This window comes from Azolla caroliniana, unplaced genomic scaffold (assembly GCF_043228905.1).
Source record: "Azolla caroliniana isolate FFs.n. ecotype wild unplaced genomic scaffold, voAzoCaro1.0.p SCAF_193, whole genome shotgun sequence".
In the NCBI taxonomy this organism is placed as follows: Eukaryota; Viridiplantae; Streptophyta; class Polypodiopsida; order Salviniales; family Salviniaceae; genus Azolla; species Azolla caroliniana.
This window is the reverse complement of record NW_028230628.1, coordinates 4,468-18,310: the sequence shown is the minus strand read 5'-3', so window position 1 is coordinate 18,310 and position 13,843 is coordinate 4,468. Positions and strand designations below refer to the sequence as shown.

Sequence of the window (13,843 nt, the reverse complement as noted above, 5' to 3'; positions counted from 1 at the left end):
TGTTAAGGGAAATAATGTCCTGTTTTTTTAGTTGGAATAAACCATCTAAAAGAGAGCATTATGTGAGATATTGTCGAAACATTACAATTGCACATTGGAAACTCAAGACAAATTTATGCTATGGTTCTTACAAGGTAGGCATAAGATGAAATACCTATAATTCAATTTTATTTTGGGCAAGACCACAAAATACACCTAGCCTTTTGAACAATTACTAGATTCGCAATAAGCTATAAAATAATTAGTATGAAGCTATAGCACATTCTCACAAACTAAGGGATGTTCTTATATGTATTATATCCCAAATGTTATGGGTATCTTATTGGTTTGCCTATGTGGGTAGACTCACAAAGCACTTTCCACTCAATTCAACATGCCACCATACTTCATATGAGAGATGCGGCGAAACAAAATAAAGATTCTTTAAACCCACATTTTATAAAATATTTCATGTTCAAGCCTTGCATTCCATAAAATATAATAATTAAGTATTCATTAATTATTGGAACACAATCTTTAAATAATTGGCATCACGAAATTAATGTCGTTCCCTTCAGTGAGTGTAGTGATGTATTTACTTTTTTAACTGAGAGCACAATATCACACTTTCAGGGCCCTTGGTGAGAACAGTAGCTGTATACCCCCCACAGTTAAAATCTTACTTTTATTTTCAAAGCAATCCGTCAACAACAATCAATCAAACAGTACAACAGGTCCACTGACAACTGAGAGGAATTTGACAATCAGGTATCTTCATGATGCAACTATTATGTCCCTTAACCAAAGTACCATCACTTCCAAACGAGATAGGTTTAAAGCTAAGATTCTGTAAATTAAGCCATCTTGGGCTTAATAAAACACAGCCGACACTACGATAGACATTATATTTTGCATAACCATTTATAAAACAGACATAATATACCTTTTACAGACTCACACAGTGATTTGATACCATGCAAGTTTTCGCCAAGGTTCCCATACCAAGAAAATTATGAGGGTTTGGTTCTGGATCAGTTCATGCAGAATCATAATTTCTCAATGAATAGAACAAAACTTTTCATACATCAGGCAACATATTATGCCAATCAATAAAAGTGTGGGGTGCATGATTTGGCTTTTTGTAGCACAATCAACATGAAAATATTTGTTGCCTGATATTGTAAGCTTCTATTATACTTGCCTGATATTGTTGCCTTATACAATGAAGCCAAAGAGAATCCATATTTTGTGTGGTCGCTCCATATATTCAGTGATTAGTTAAATTGCAAATAAAAAATAGTCAAAACAGAATGCAAGGATATGTATAAAAGCCATGTTATATGTATAATTCCAAAAATTGGGATGCCGGAGACCAAGTTGTGATATAGATGTTTTACCTCAGAAAAAACCAAATCGACATTACATTTACGAACTGTTAGGTTTACCTATTGTTAGCATTCTTTCAACTCCTGACAAATACTCTGATCCATTAATGTATTAGCATGAGAATCAACTTGCTTTGTTTAACAAGTAGTGATCAGCAATCTTTTCCAATTTGGGTCCGGGTCGAAAATACATATTTCAGGCACAATTATTACTCTGCTTATTTCTCCCGTAGTACAATAAAGTTCCCTGCATTTGTTTTATGGATCCTTGATATATTCTTCAGCACACCAGCAAAAGCTGCTTTATCCTGCATATACATCGCAAAACTACATAATTGTTCATAACTACATCATAAAACTAACGAACTATTCCATATGCCACCCATATATTGGGGAAAAGCTCAGTTGCTGTTGTATGCTAAGGTTTGTTTAAAGGAATGTAAGCAAATATGTAGATGGAGATAATCCATACGTATGTGAAAGGTTTATGCATGAATGAACCTTACATATTCATGGGAATAGGCCCAAAGAATTTAGAAGAGCAGTCCTAAATAGTTGCATGATAAAATCCATGTATCCGTGAACAAGATATCTCTCCTTCTTGCTTGTAGAACATCTCAGAATCATTCCACCACATGCATTCAGATATTGATCATAGCTCTAGGAAACCTAGAAATTTTATTCTTGTTTTCTTAGGGATGACATGAATTCACCCATATTTGTAATCATGATTTGTCTCATAGGCCAATTTTGGGCTCTAGGAGCCTTAGTGTATCTTTCTCGTTTATATGGACATACATCTATCCTATGCACTGCACAGTGTGATAGGGCAGCTGCGAACTTCATCACTATGTTTATCCTGTAGCGTTTTTTATGAAATAAGAGGGAGATACCATTGCCTCTTTAACCAAGGCTTTGACCCAATATGGAAGGTAATGGAATATGAGGACAAAAGATGCTTAGTCTTTTCTTGCTAGAACACAGGAGACACATGGAAAAGTTGTTGAAGGACAACAGTACAGCTACACAAACTCATCAACAAAGGACAATCACAACATTCTTTAGCCCCATCACTCAAATCAAGGGCCACAGAAATGGGTTCCCAACCAGGACATAACAAAGTGGCTACAATAGATCGGGCAAGAGCAAGTTGTCGTGCATGTAGGGCCTGGCCTCATGGACCACGATCTCACCCTTTGTCATTGACAGATAAAGGCTATTATCTCCCGCTATTGCAGGTGCTTCCCTTGCTTCAGAGACCTTTACATTCTGGATCAACCTAGACTAGAGACCTTTCAAAAACAAAAATTACAATTTTTTTGATCTGAGAATCTTAAATGTTCTGATAAGATGTAATCTCTTGTTTGGTCTTATAGGCCATTTTGGCCTATTAAAAGATGTTAATATATCTCTCTCTTTCTTTCTCTAACTAAAAATAGAGAATTTGTTAGTGTCACCTTTGGAAGAAAAAGATAATATGAATGGTATCTTAAATATGCACACACATACAAAATCTTATATGGCTCTAAAGGAAGCCATGCACAAGCATAGAACACTGATCTGAATGCATCCCAACAATATTTACACAGTAACCATCAACAACATACAAAAACGAAACTATATTAAGGCCTTTTTTATCCTTAAAACTAACCTCAGCTGTCATCAATCTACTTTTGAACTTGTTGACCAGGTCGTGACTCTTAATAGGTCCAGATTGCTTCAGCACTGCCTTTACATCTTCTTCAGTGACCCCTCCAAGCACTTGGGAGCCAGTTTTTGTTTGCATTGCACCTCCACCTTTGGCAGGTGACACAATTCCCTTGGTTGTTGATGTTGATGACAATGTGGATACAGAAGATTCTTTTTTCAAAAGCTTGGCATCCTGCTATAGAAAAAAATTCTGGATCCTTAGAATGAAGTCTTCAATTGACATTTTACCAGAAGTTCAGAATATCCTGAAAAGTTTTAAGAATCAGCAGAATAGTTCACTGAAGTAATAAATTTGTGCATTACAAAACAGGAGTTTGGTACGTTTGGAGACTTAGGGGGTACTCTAGTCAACATCCATAAGGTTAGGGATACTTTGGTGTTTTTATACTGATAGAGTTATAGCATTTAACCTCTTGTGTAGTTTCTGCTTTGACTTTCTTAGAACTTGCAGGTGGACCAGATTTTGATTCATCGGCACCAGCCTTCCTTTTGCCTTTGGGTGCCACACTAGATGCTGGGGTTGTGCGTCCTGCTGCTACAGCGGCAGCTTTTACAGGTGTAGTTTCCATGGATTCTTCCTTAGGTACTTCTTTTCGTTTCGGAGCAAGAACAGGAGATACGTTGTCCTCATTGTCCATATCAATCTAAAAATACTCATAGAAAGAATCAGCATTTTGCTGATAACAGTCTACATAATAAATAATGCTCGTCAGAAAGATATATTTGTCATTGTTTATAGCTTCCATATAATTACTACTTACATCTTCATCTGAGGACTCCTCATCTGATTCATCTAAACCAGCAGATTTTCCAAGCAGCTTCTTTAACTCTAACCCTGATTCACTTAAACCACCCTTATCTTGCTGCCCATCTTCCTGTTCTCCTTCTGCGTCTTCTTCTTCCTGTCATGGAAATACAGTTGTTAGATAGCATGGATATACATGTAAGAAGCTTCAAAATTCATTTCAGGAAAAATAGAAATATTTTGTAGCTGCAAAAATTATGATGTTTTAGAACAGATTCACATATTATTGGACTAACCCAATTTCATGAACACAAGTTAAGAGCGTAGAAACCACAATATTGTAAATAAGATGTTAGATGGTGTAGCCTCATTGTGAACGCAAATATTAAAAAATGGAGTATATTGATACTATTAATGGCCACCTCTTTGATTTCAGGTGGAGCAGGAAGCTCAGGAGCTTGATCCTCTCTCTCTTCTGGGTCATTACCAACTGCTTCATCATCATCAGTAAAAGTTTCTTCATGTTCCCAATCATCACCTGCAATAAATTGCCAGGAACAATATAGACGGCAATCATAATCAATTTATAGAAACTATACTCTCAAATAACCCTAAGACCAAATACCTTTTTCTGCATCCTCATCATCGAATTCAAAGTCATCCCTTTTAGCAGGCTCTTCTCCATCTTCATCACCTCCTTTTTTGTTCATGCCAAGCCTATTCTTTCTATCCTCCTCATCATCAGCATCTTCCTCTCCTTTATCAGAGAAAGCAGCCTCGTCTTCATCATCAGCCCTTCTGCGGAAACCACCACGACCCCCACCTCCACCACTACCACCACCACCACCACTTCCTTTTTCAATTTCACCGAAAGCAGCCGCACCAGTGTTTGCAGCTTTCATCAGCCAACGCTGATATCCATCTGCAGTTTTACGTCGATTCTTCATTTGCTCTTCGGCTTCCTCTAGTGTAAGTTGCTTGTAATTCGCTACTTTATGAAAATTATACCTGCAAATGATTTTCCTCTTTTAGAAATAGGCAAGTTCTCCTTCTATGAACTAGTTTTGATTGTGGATTGGTTTGGTCTAGAAATTGTGATAAGGGATGTGAACCAAAAAACTCCTTAAAAGTTGCTATTACTGGGATGGATGTTATTAAACCCCCAAGAGTTAATTTACATTTACACCTGAACAGATCTACGGAGATTTTTACCATTGCTCTCTTTGTTGGTTTGGGATAGATATTTATCCTATTATTCAATAGAAATTTGAAGTTTTGGAAAGGTAGACATCCTAGGCCCTAGAGAAAGTGATTTGAAGGGGCAAAGAGTATGATGTAGTGGGAAAATGTGAAGGAAGGAGTTGTGGAAGAGCAGAGGGATCTAACATTGGTATGAGTACCTAACATGAAGCGACATTATAGGGTTAAACTTTACAATTGAATGCAATTCCGCATATTGAAAGTCAATTCTAGTTGGACCATCTCTGGGCTGCCAAGCTTCGCTCTGGTCAAGTGCTTGAAACAGAGGAGAACTATGGATGTGAATGGGCACCTAGTTTGTTAAGTCATACAACACCATATATGTGGTGTAGTGGTGTACCAGGATGGTGTATTTACAATATGATACATACAGTGGGAAAAAAACAATCACTAAATTTAAGCATTAAAGATATCCCAAACATTAGGTTCAGTAGACCACAATGACAATAAAATGTTACAATTTTGAGAATAGGTGTAATTTTGAACCATCAAAAGCCCTATTTGAATCATATGATACAATAAACAATGAAAAAAAACAATCTATAAATTTAAGCATCAAAGATATCCCAAACATTAAGATTCAATGGACTATGTTAACAATAAAGTGCTGCAATTTAGGAAGTAGATTTTCAACACCTATATTCATCATCACATAACTTCTGACCCTCAACAAACAATAGAACACACCTTAGAGGAGTCACCTTAAATAGAGGAAACAGGCAATACCTTGAGAACCTATTCCCCACACTTACAATCTCAAAAAGCCTGCCATAGAAGCCATAGACGACACTAATGTAAACCCTCTGAAATAAAATAACAAATAAGGGATACTGAGGACACCTCAAGTTTAGCTTTTAACTTGTTTACAGACAATCTATCATATTTATGACTAGATACAATCATGTGTGTGCTAAAACATTTCTAAGAACGTTCTGGTCTCATAAGTCAGTTTAGCCTTTTGTAGACAATACTATTACTTTTTTTCTTTCTCATGCTCAGCCTTGTGGGTCATTTTGGACTTTTACGAGACGTCAATTTTCCTGTTATGCATCCATATTTGATTCCTTAAAATACCTCTGTATATTATTCACATATAGGATCATGTAAGTGAGGAACATTTCTATGCAGATGGCAACTATGTAAAATAGATCTTAAAAAAGTGATGAACTCATACCAAGAACCTGCAGGCATAGCCAGAAAGTCTTTTCCATGCATCATTAAAAGGTAATAAGAAGCTTGTTGTCCACCCTCTAGTACCCCTTGAAATGACTGATGTCCTTGGTCGTCTTCCAAGAGCCATGGTTTTGCCTTATATTTCTCCTATATTCAGGTATCGTTACAATAAGCGTGGGCCTTAAATCCATTTTTTTATTTTTCATATCTGTTTTCAAGAATGAAATGAATAATTAAAAATCCAAATATCCAAGCACATAGACAATTGACATACAGACACAACAAATCAAAGCAGCAATCTCATGGAAAAGAGCACCTATGTTCAATTCAGTGTGGTATGTACGATTATAAAATTACTTGGTCGTCTTCCAAGAGCCATGGTTTTGCCTTATATTTCTCCTATATTCAGGTATCGTTACAATAAGCGTGGGCCTTAAATCCATTTTTTTATTTTTCATATCTGTTTTCAAGAATGAAATGAATAATCAAATATCCAAATATCCAAGCACATAGACAATTGACATACAGACACAACGAATCAAAGCAGCAATCTCATGGAAAAGAGCACCTATGTTCAATTCAGTGTGGTATGTACGATTATAAAATTACTCCAGGCAGCATGAAGAAAAATATTCACTGAATTGCTAACAAAGATCTATCCTTACCATAGGTGAAATCTGTAGTATGACCTAAAATATTGTCAAACTATGTGCATGCCAATATAATTTTTTGCATCCTCTTCTCTAAATGATTCTTCGAAAATATTGTATTCCAAACCATTCATTATTAACTTATTCTGACATACAATTGATACATAAACGGTACAAGCAACATAAAAAAGAAAAATACCCGAAGAGCATCAGTAAGTTGGCGACCTTGCAGACCCTCTCTTTGCATGGTCCACTTTGGATCACCACTCTTCTTTCTTGATAATGATGGAAGACCTTGTAAAAATCTACCCACAAAATGTGGCTTGCTGACTGGATGAGCCTTTACATTGAACTCCTGGAGAAAGAGTGACATGAATCATAAGAGTTAGATATAGATATCATATGAAATACATTGTTCTGTAGAAGATGACTCCAGACTTTTTGAAGCTTCGCAAGAGAGACAATACTACTCGTAGTACAATCTATCCATACCCTTATGGGTTCTCTCCCAAGAGGATTTGGAGAGCCATGAAAGAGTGACACTTAATTAAAGAAAGAAAACTTTTCTATTATTAAGAGAAGCTAAAGCTCAACTATCTAATCTGCAGAAGTAACCAAGAAGGGGGATTCAGTTAAATTATACCCTTGTGTGTCAAATAAGCAATGTATTATCTCCATCATAATTTGATCTGGAACATTCGTGTGTCGGATTACTGCAAAATATCTCTTATGAAGCAACCGTTTACAAATTGTTGCAACTTGTAGACCAAATGTTGCTAACATATTCCAAAGAGTTCCCAAAGCTGTTACAATCATGTTGCTTCCACCATGATAGTTATGCAACCAATTTTGACGACTCCACAACCACTTACTATCAGTTCATACTGATCGTCAGCCCAGTTTTAATTTTAAATAGCCAGCTGAGCATGTCCTTATTATCTTGCCACCAAAGTTCCATTGTGGTTGACAAAGGACTACCAACTCCAGCTCAAGCTTGAGTCATAACTTTCTGCTCACATGACACCATTTTCTACTTTCGGTCCACAGTCTTCACAAGTGCAAACATTCATTTGTGAATGCAATGTGGGCAAAGATTACAAAAGCTGTAAATAGGCTTTCCATTTAGTGTGGCATGTTTTTTACCATTATTAAAACCGATACCTTCATCGAATGCCTCGTTTAAATGGTGGCTAATGGTACCTAGGCATTTCATTCCATGGGTTGGATGTCATTGTAAGGATCCTATTTATCATGACCTTAGAACCACATATTTCTAACAATCAAGGGTCTTGTAATAGTTAGAAAATCTTTTGTGCAGACTCCGGCCTCTTCTGAGTGATTTGCATGGGATGGACTCCTTAAGTTTCTCATTTATGAGTTGATAGACCATATTAAAAGGCCCTCATATTGAAGCACAACAATCTCTAGACAGGTAAACAGAGTTGTGCAGATAAAATACAAATTCCTTGTTCGATGTGGATGAGACTTTACGTGCCAAATCATGTTAAGGATTAAACAGAACATATCTGTATAGCAGCGATGGAATTGGTTTTCTATACTTATTTATTGAATGGCACATGTTTTTAATTCCTATATCCCTAACTCTGAGCTCAATTTGTGTTACATGCAGAACCTTAATACATTATTTAGGGACAAATTTCTAATGGTTCTAAAGGTATATTAAAAGTCAAGGCAATTCACATAAGGTAATGATGCATGGAAAGTACATGTGGTGACCCAAGGACCTAAGGTGCAAGCATAAAATGAGGCGTAGCTAACCTCATTGGGAGGAGACAAATATATCTATCATAATGCGGCGAGACACTAGTGGTGTGGCAAGGCTCTTCTTAACAATACCGCTGTGAATTTTTCATCCAATGTATGATCTTAGGTAACATTCAGTGGTATGGGATGCCGATGGTGTTTAAGATCTGCCTAACATTATAGCTTTGAAGCAGCCTAGACCTTCATCTCTTTGCCTTCAGAAATTTCAAGGGGGTGAGGCATTTGTTGCCACAAGATTGTAGTTTTGAACCAGCCAAGAGATTGATCTCTTTGAATTCAGAAATATCAAAGCGGCATGGCATTTAATGCCACAACATTGTAGCCTTGAAGGAGGATAGAGCTTCATCTCTATGCATTCAGAAACTTCAAGGGTGCTTTTGGTGTAGAATCTAGACACTACCTGCCTAAACACAATAGAACTACAATCTATTTCATAAGGGGGAGAAATATGTAACAATTCCAGAAGTCTTCAGCATGACCTATTTGTTTCAATAATCATAATTATAATACAGTTTGTACTAACACTTTTTCAAATGAAATCTGCATAGTACTATCCAAAGTGTACTATAAGTACTTGTGATAAACAATTTGCATAAATAAGCCCACCTTCTTACCGTCCAACAAGGGGACAAGATTATCTACCACTCAGCTTGAGGCATCATAATACTGTTGCTTTAACCCGAGCACTCTAGAGAGTGGGGTTCAACCATGAATCTAGACACTACATGCCTAAGATCAATGTAACTGCAACTTATGTCATGGGGGGAGAAATATGCCGATTCCAGAAGTTGTGAGCATAATATATTTGATTTTATAATCATAACTATAAGATAGCTTGTTCTAACTCTTTTTCACATTTAATTTGCATAACAATCTCGGGAGTTAAATATAAGTACTTGTTAGTTACAAAAAGCCCACTTTCATATCAACCTCCAAGAAGGGGAAGAGATTAAATACTACTCAGCTTGAGGGATTGTAAGACTGTTACTTTAACCCAAGTATTCTGGAGAGTGTGTTCCAATGCCATGAGCAATTTTCTCTGCATTCTTTAGTAGTTTTAAAATGTGAACACCTAATCATTGCCTCTTTCCAATGACAATGGAAACTGAGGCAAAATTACCCTGTACAATTAAAGGCACTGACACCAAATTTTCTCGTCTTTTAGTAAAATGTAGAATAGAATTTTGGGAGGCTATACACATTGACAATGCCCCTATCAAACTTCTTCAGGTAACGTTACACCTGGAGAAATTAGCAAACAAGTCTAACTTCTTGTGATTTTCTTAAGCTCCAATACAAGTCACATCAGATACCATAGCTTCCGACCATTGGCTACATATCCAGTAAGAATAGACTTTGAGACAGTAAAAAATTTTATTTTTAGGTTTTCTCAGTGTGCTCAAATAGTAGGCCAAACTTATCAAGTGTACTCACAAGGCTACTCCCATGATACCTCAGTTATTTTTAACCTATAGACTCCTAATTTTTGGGTTTCCCAAATGAATTCAGAGGGGATGCCAAAATTAACCATCAAATGTAGTTGGCAAAGCTACATAAAAATATCAGCACGAATGGGATAGCTTCAATGGGTTTTAATCAGTGAACCACTAATTTAGGTTTATCGATAGGAAGAGTAGGCCAAAACTGACAACCCAATGTTCACACAGCCCGGGATACTTTCAGTAGGTTTTGCCCTGTGATAGCCAAATCCCTAGGTTTATCGAGTGTATTTATATTAAAGTAGGCTGAAACAAACACTCAAATGTTTTTGCCAGGTGACATATTGAGACATTAGCAATCAAGAGTTATGACAACCCATGATACCTTTACTAAGTTTTAAGCTATGCTCTAGCTCTCACCAATGTGTTCAGAGAGAAGGGGAAGTTAAAAACCAAGTGAATTTTGCAAGACTACACCTCAAGACATTAATAATCAAATCATAGCACAACCTGCACTCTGTGAAAACCATGATATCCGAGTCTTTATGCTTAACCCTTGTATTTAGAGAGAGTAGGCCAAAATTACAACAAAATACCTTGACACATTAACAATCACGTGTTTAGCACTAACAGAGACATCTCCAATAGTTTAACTTGACTTTCAGAATAGTCTGAAAAAAACTAACAATCAAGGGCAATCCCAGGGCTACCTTGAGGGCATTAACAAATTGAGTAATACAGCACAACAAGAGAGAAACTGATTCTCATACCAAGTAACGTCTTGGTCGCCAAATCTTGATGTTTTAGGCATGAAATGTAACAAAATGAAAAAAAATATGAGAATAATGCATAAATAAATAAGCAAGCCTAAACCAGTCCATAAGGTGTCTGCTTTCATACAAAGCAAGAAATCCAACAACGAGAGAAAATTAATGAATTTAAATAAAATTTAAGGTTTTTCCCAAGAAAAGTAGACTAACTCGGATTAACCCGGAGAGAGGGACGCCACAGTCGTGGCACGGGGAGGCGTTCTCGATCATGGTCTTGCCGCAGGCGGGGCATAGTGTGAGGTGCCTACACGAGCTACCATAAAGGTCTGATGTAACGCCGCACGAACAGCACGAGGATTTCAGGACCAGCTCTGTCGTCATTCGCAGCAGAGGGGGGGGGGGATTAGAAGGAGGACGAAGACGAGCAGAGGGAATCAAAAAGAAGCCTAGTACTGCCGATCTGCTCCACGACAGGGACAGAAATATTGATCGATCGATGGAGGGAGGGAGTCGATTTGTTGCTGTATGTGTCTGCAGCAGTGGTGAGGAGGAGGAGAAAGAAAGAAAGAAAGAAAGAAAGAAAGATATATTAACGTCTTCTAAGGCCAAAATTGGCCCATGAGACAAATGGTGTACAACAAAAATGGGATATTTACCCATTCATCGAAAGTAAAAATAAAAATAAGATAAAATAGAGTTTAAGCTAAATAGTTCTAAGAAAACAACAAACATGTTCTATATAAAAAAAACATGTTCTACAATGAGAATGATTCTATACTAGGCCTAATTTCATTTCCATCCAAGTCTCTCGAAGAGAAGCGGGGGGTCAAAGGGTTGCCATGATGTGGATGTGGCCCGTGGTCCCCATGTAAGAGGTACCCCAACCATAGCTTCGAGTCGACGTAGCTCACGTTCCCTTATCTTCTTAATCTTTTCTACTCCACATTGACTTGTGTTGAAGCCCAACATCCGAGGACGTTTGGTTGCTCTTTGTATTTCTGCTTCCTCAAGGGAGAGGCCGAGCGGCATAAGTGTATCCACATTCATCGTCTCCCCATGTTCCTGAAAAATTACACTAGGTACATGTTGATGAGTAGTAAAAGGGTTATGATTAACACTTTGTAATTTATCCTCCCTATGTTGTTTTAGCTCTAAGATATACCTACCTAGTCTCTTTACACTCGGGGTATCTAATAGTTTGGAGAGGGTGGGAGAGGGTCCTAGTATGTCTTGGTATTCCGCCCGTATCTCGGCATAAGTTGGGCACTTGCATGTGAAGTGATACTCATCCTCTATCTCTATGTGGCATAACCTACATAGCCTTTCCTCTCTAGGGACTCTATTAGCTCGACCATTCTCAATCTCAAGTTGGTGAGATGATATCCTAAGTCGTCCAATGGCCACCCTTAGTGCATTTGATAAGAAAGTATCTAGGTATCTTGGTCGTGTAATAAACCCTAACTTAGAGAAGTGCAAGAAGTGTTCCTTATAGTACACCATTTTAGATGGGAGTGGCTCTCGTGGGGTGATCCATTTGTATCGAGTGTAGATTTGCCATATTTCTTGGCGTATCACTTTATTACGATCTTCACGAGAGATTAAAGTTTGATCAGTCCCATGGTTGTACTTAAGGGGAGGTAGGTTATTAATGTCTATGCCATTTGCAAATAACCAACTCACCACAATGCTATACCAAGAGTTGGTGTCTCCAGACACATGTAAGGATCGGGATGCCTCAAAGGCTCGACGGGATATCCTATCTTGTGGTTGACTATGTATCCGATGAATAAAAGCTACCACTTGAAAGAGTGCTTCTACTAACATCGGGGGTAGGCTAAACTCCGCTCTAATAATGTCATGTGGTACTGTCGATTTGCTTCGGAGTTGACGTGATAACATCACCACTAAAGGTCTCTCCAATTGCGTCCACATGAAAGATGGTAGACCTGGAGCCCATACTACTGATGCATACATGAGGGACGGGGTCACTAATGAGTCGAAAAGCCATCCCTTAGTCCGTGGCTCTTGAAAGTATGCTTGGTGGCATTGTCTCTCTAAGAGTGAGAGGGATGCATATCCTCTCGTTAGCCTATCTTTGGCTGCCTGGGTCATCGAGAATTTACCTGAGCGAGCACTAAAAGTGACTCCCAAGTATACATAAGATCCCACCACCTCAACTAATTTATGAGAGAGGATGAGGTGACATTTACTCCTAACTCTGGGCGATGTATGAAAGATAAGGACTTTAGTTTTCGCTAGATTCATTACCAGTCCTCGTTGTGTACAAAAGTCATCTAGGGCATTAAGATGCTTTTGTAGGTCGTGTTCCGACTCCGAGAGCAAGACAATGTCGTCTGCGTAGAGTAAGAGACTAACTTGCGTATCCCCAATAGCCACTCCTTTGCCTCCCTTACGAGCAATAAAATCAGTGATCTCATCAATGTAGATCCCAAAAAGAGTCGGTGATAGGGGGCAACCCTGTTTTACACCAATGGTGCTAGTGAAACAATCGGATAGGCCACCTGGGCATCTTACGCGCCCATAGACTTGCTCATATAGGGCATAAATGGCCCAAATCATGTCATTTGGTATCTCCAAGCTCTTAAGTCTATCAAACAACCTCTCCCTAGGTACTGTATCAAAGGCTTTGCGAAAGTCCACAAAGCAACAATATAGTTTCTTCTTACGAGCCTTTGTTTGGTCAATTAAGCACCTAAGTGTGAAGATGTGGTCAATAGTGGAGAAGGCTCGTCTAAAGCCAGCCTGCTCAGGTGCTCGAAGACTTAATGTTTCCATATAATCACTGAGCTCCGCTTCCATTACTGCACCATATAGTTTAGCAAGCGTATGACCTATCATAATGGTCCTATATGTATTTGGGTCCATTGGGTCCCCTCCTTTATGTATAGGGGCCACAGTGTTCATGGCCCATTGTGGTGGAAAACCC

At 38.1% G+C, this 13,843-nt stretch overlaps 1 protein-coding gene across 2 annotated transcripts; it reads right to left on the bottom strand.

Annotated features, from left to right (window-relative positions):
- Positions 1-1,300: 1,300 nt before the first annotated feature.
- On the bottom strand, positions 1,301-11,310 carry LOC147848872 (transcription initiation factor IIF subunit alpha-like). 2 transcript variants are annotated; one of them, XM_087338002.1, is made up of 9 exons: positions 11,107-11,310; positions 7,102-7,257; positions 6,254-6,399; positions 4,445-4,827; positions 4,242-4,357; positions 3,836-3,976; positions 3,485-3,718; positions 3,016-3,249; positions 1,301-1,672 (listed from the first exon to the last, which is right to left on the bottom strand). In XM_087338002.1, the coding sequence occupies exons 1-9, from the start codon at positions 11,275-11,277 to the stop codon at positions 1,583-1,585; spliced, it is 1,671 nt and encodes a 556-aa protein (XP_087194128.1). In that variant the 5' UTR covers positions 11,278-11,310; the 3' UTR covers positions 1,301-1,582. The 2 variants fall into 2 exon arrangements, with proteins under 2 accessions (XP_087194128.1, XP_087194127.1); XM_087338001.1 differs by having other exon boundaries at positions 3,016-3,246; positions 11,107-11,307.
- Between the last annotated feature and the right edge of the window lie 2,533 nt (positions 11,311-13,843).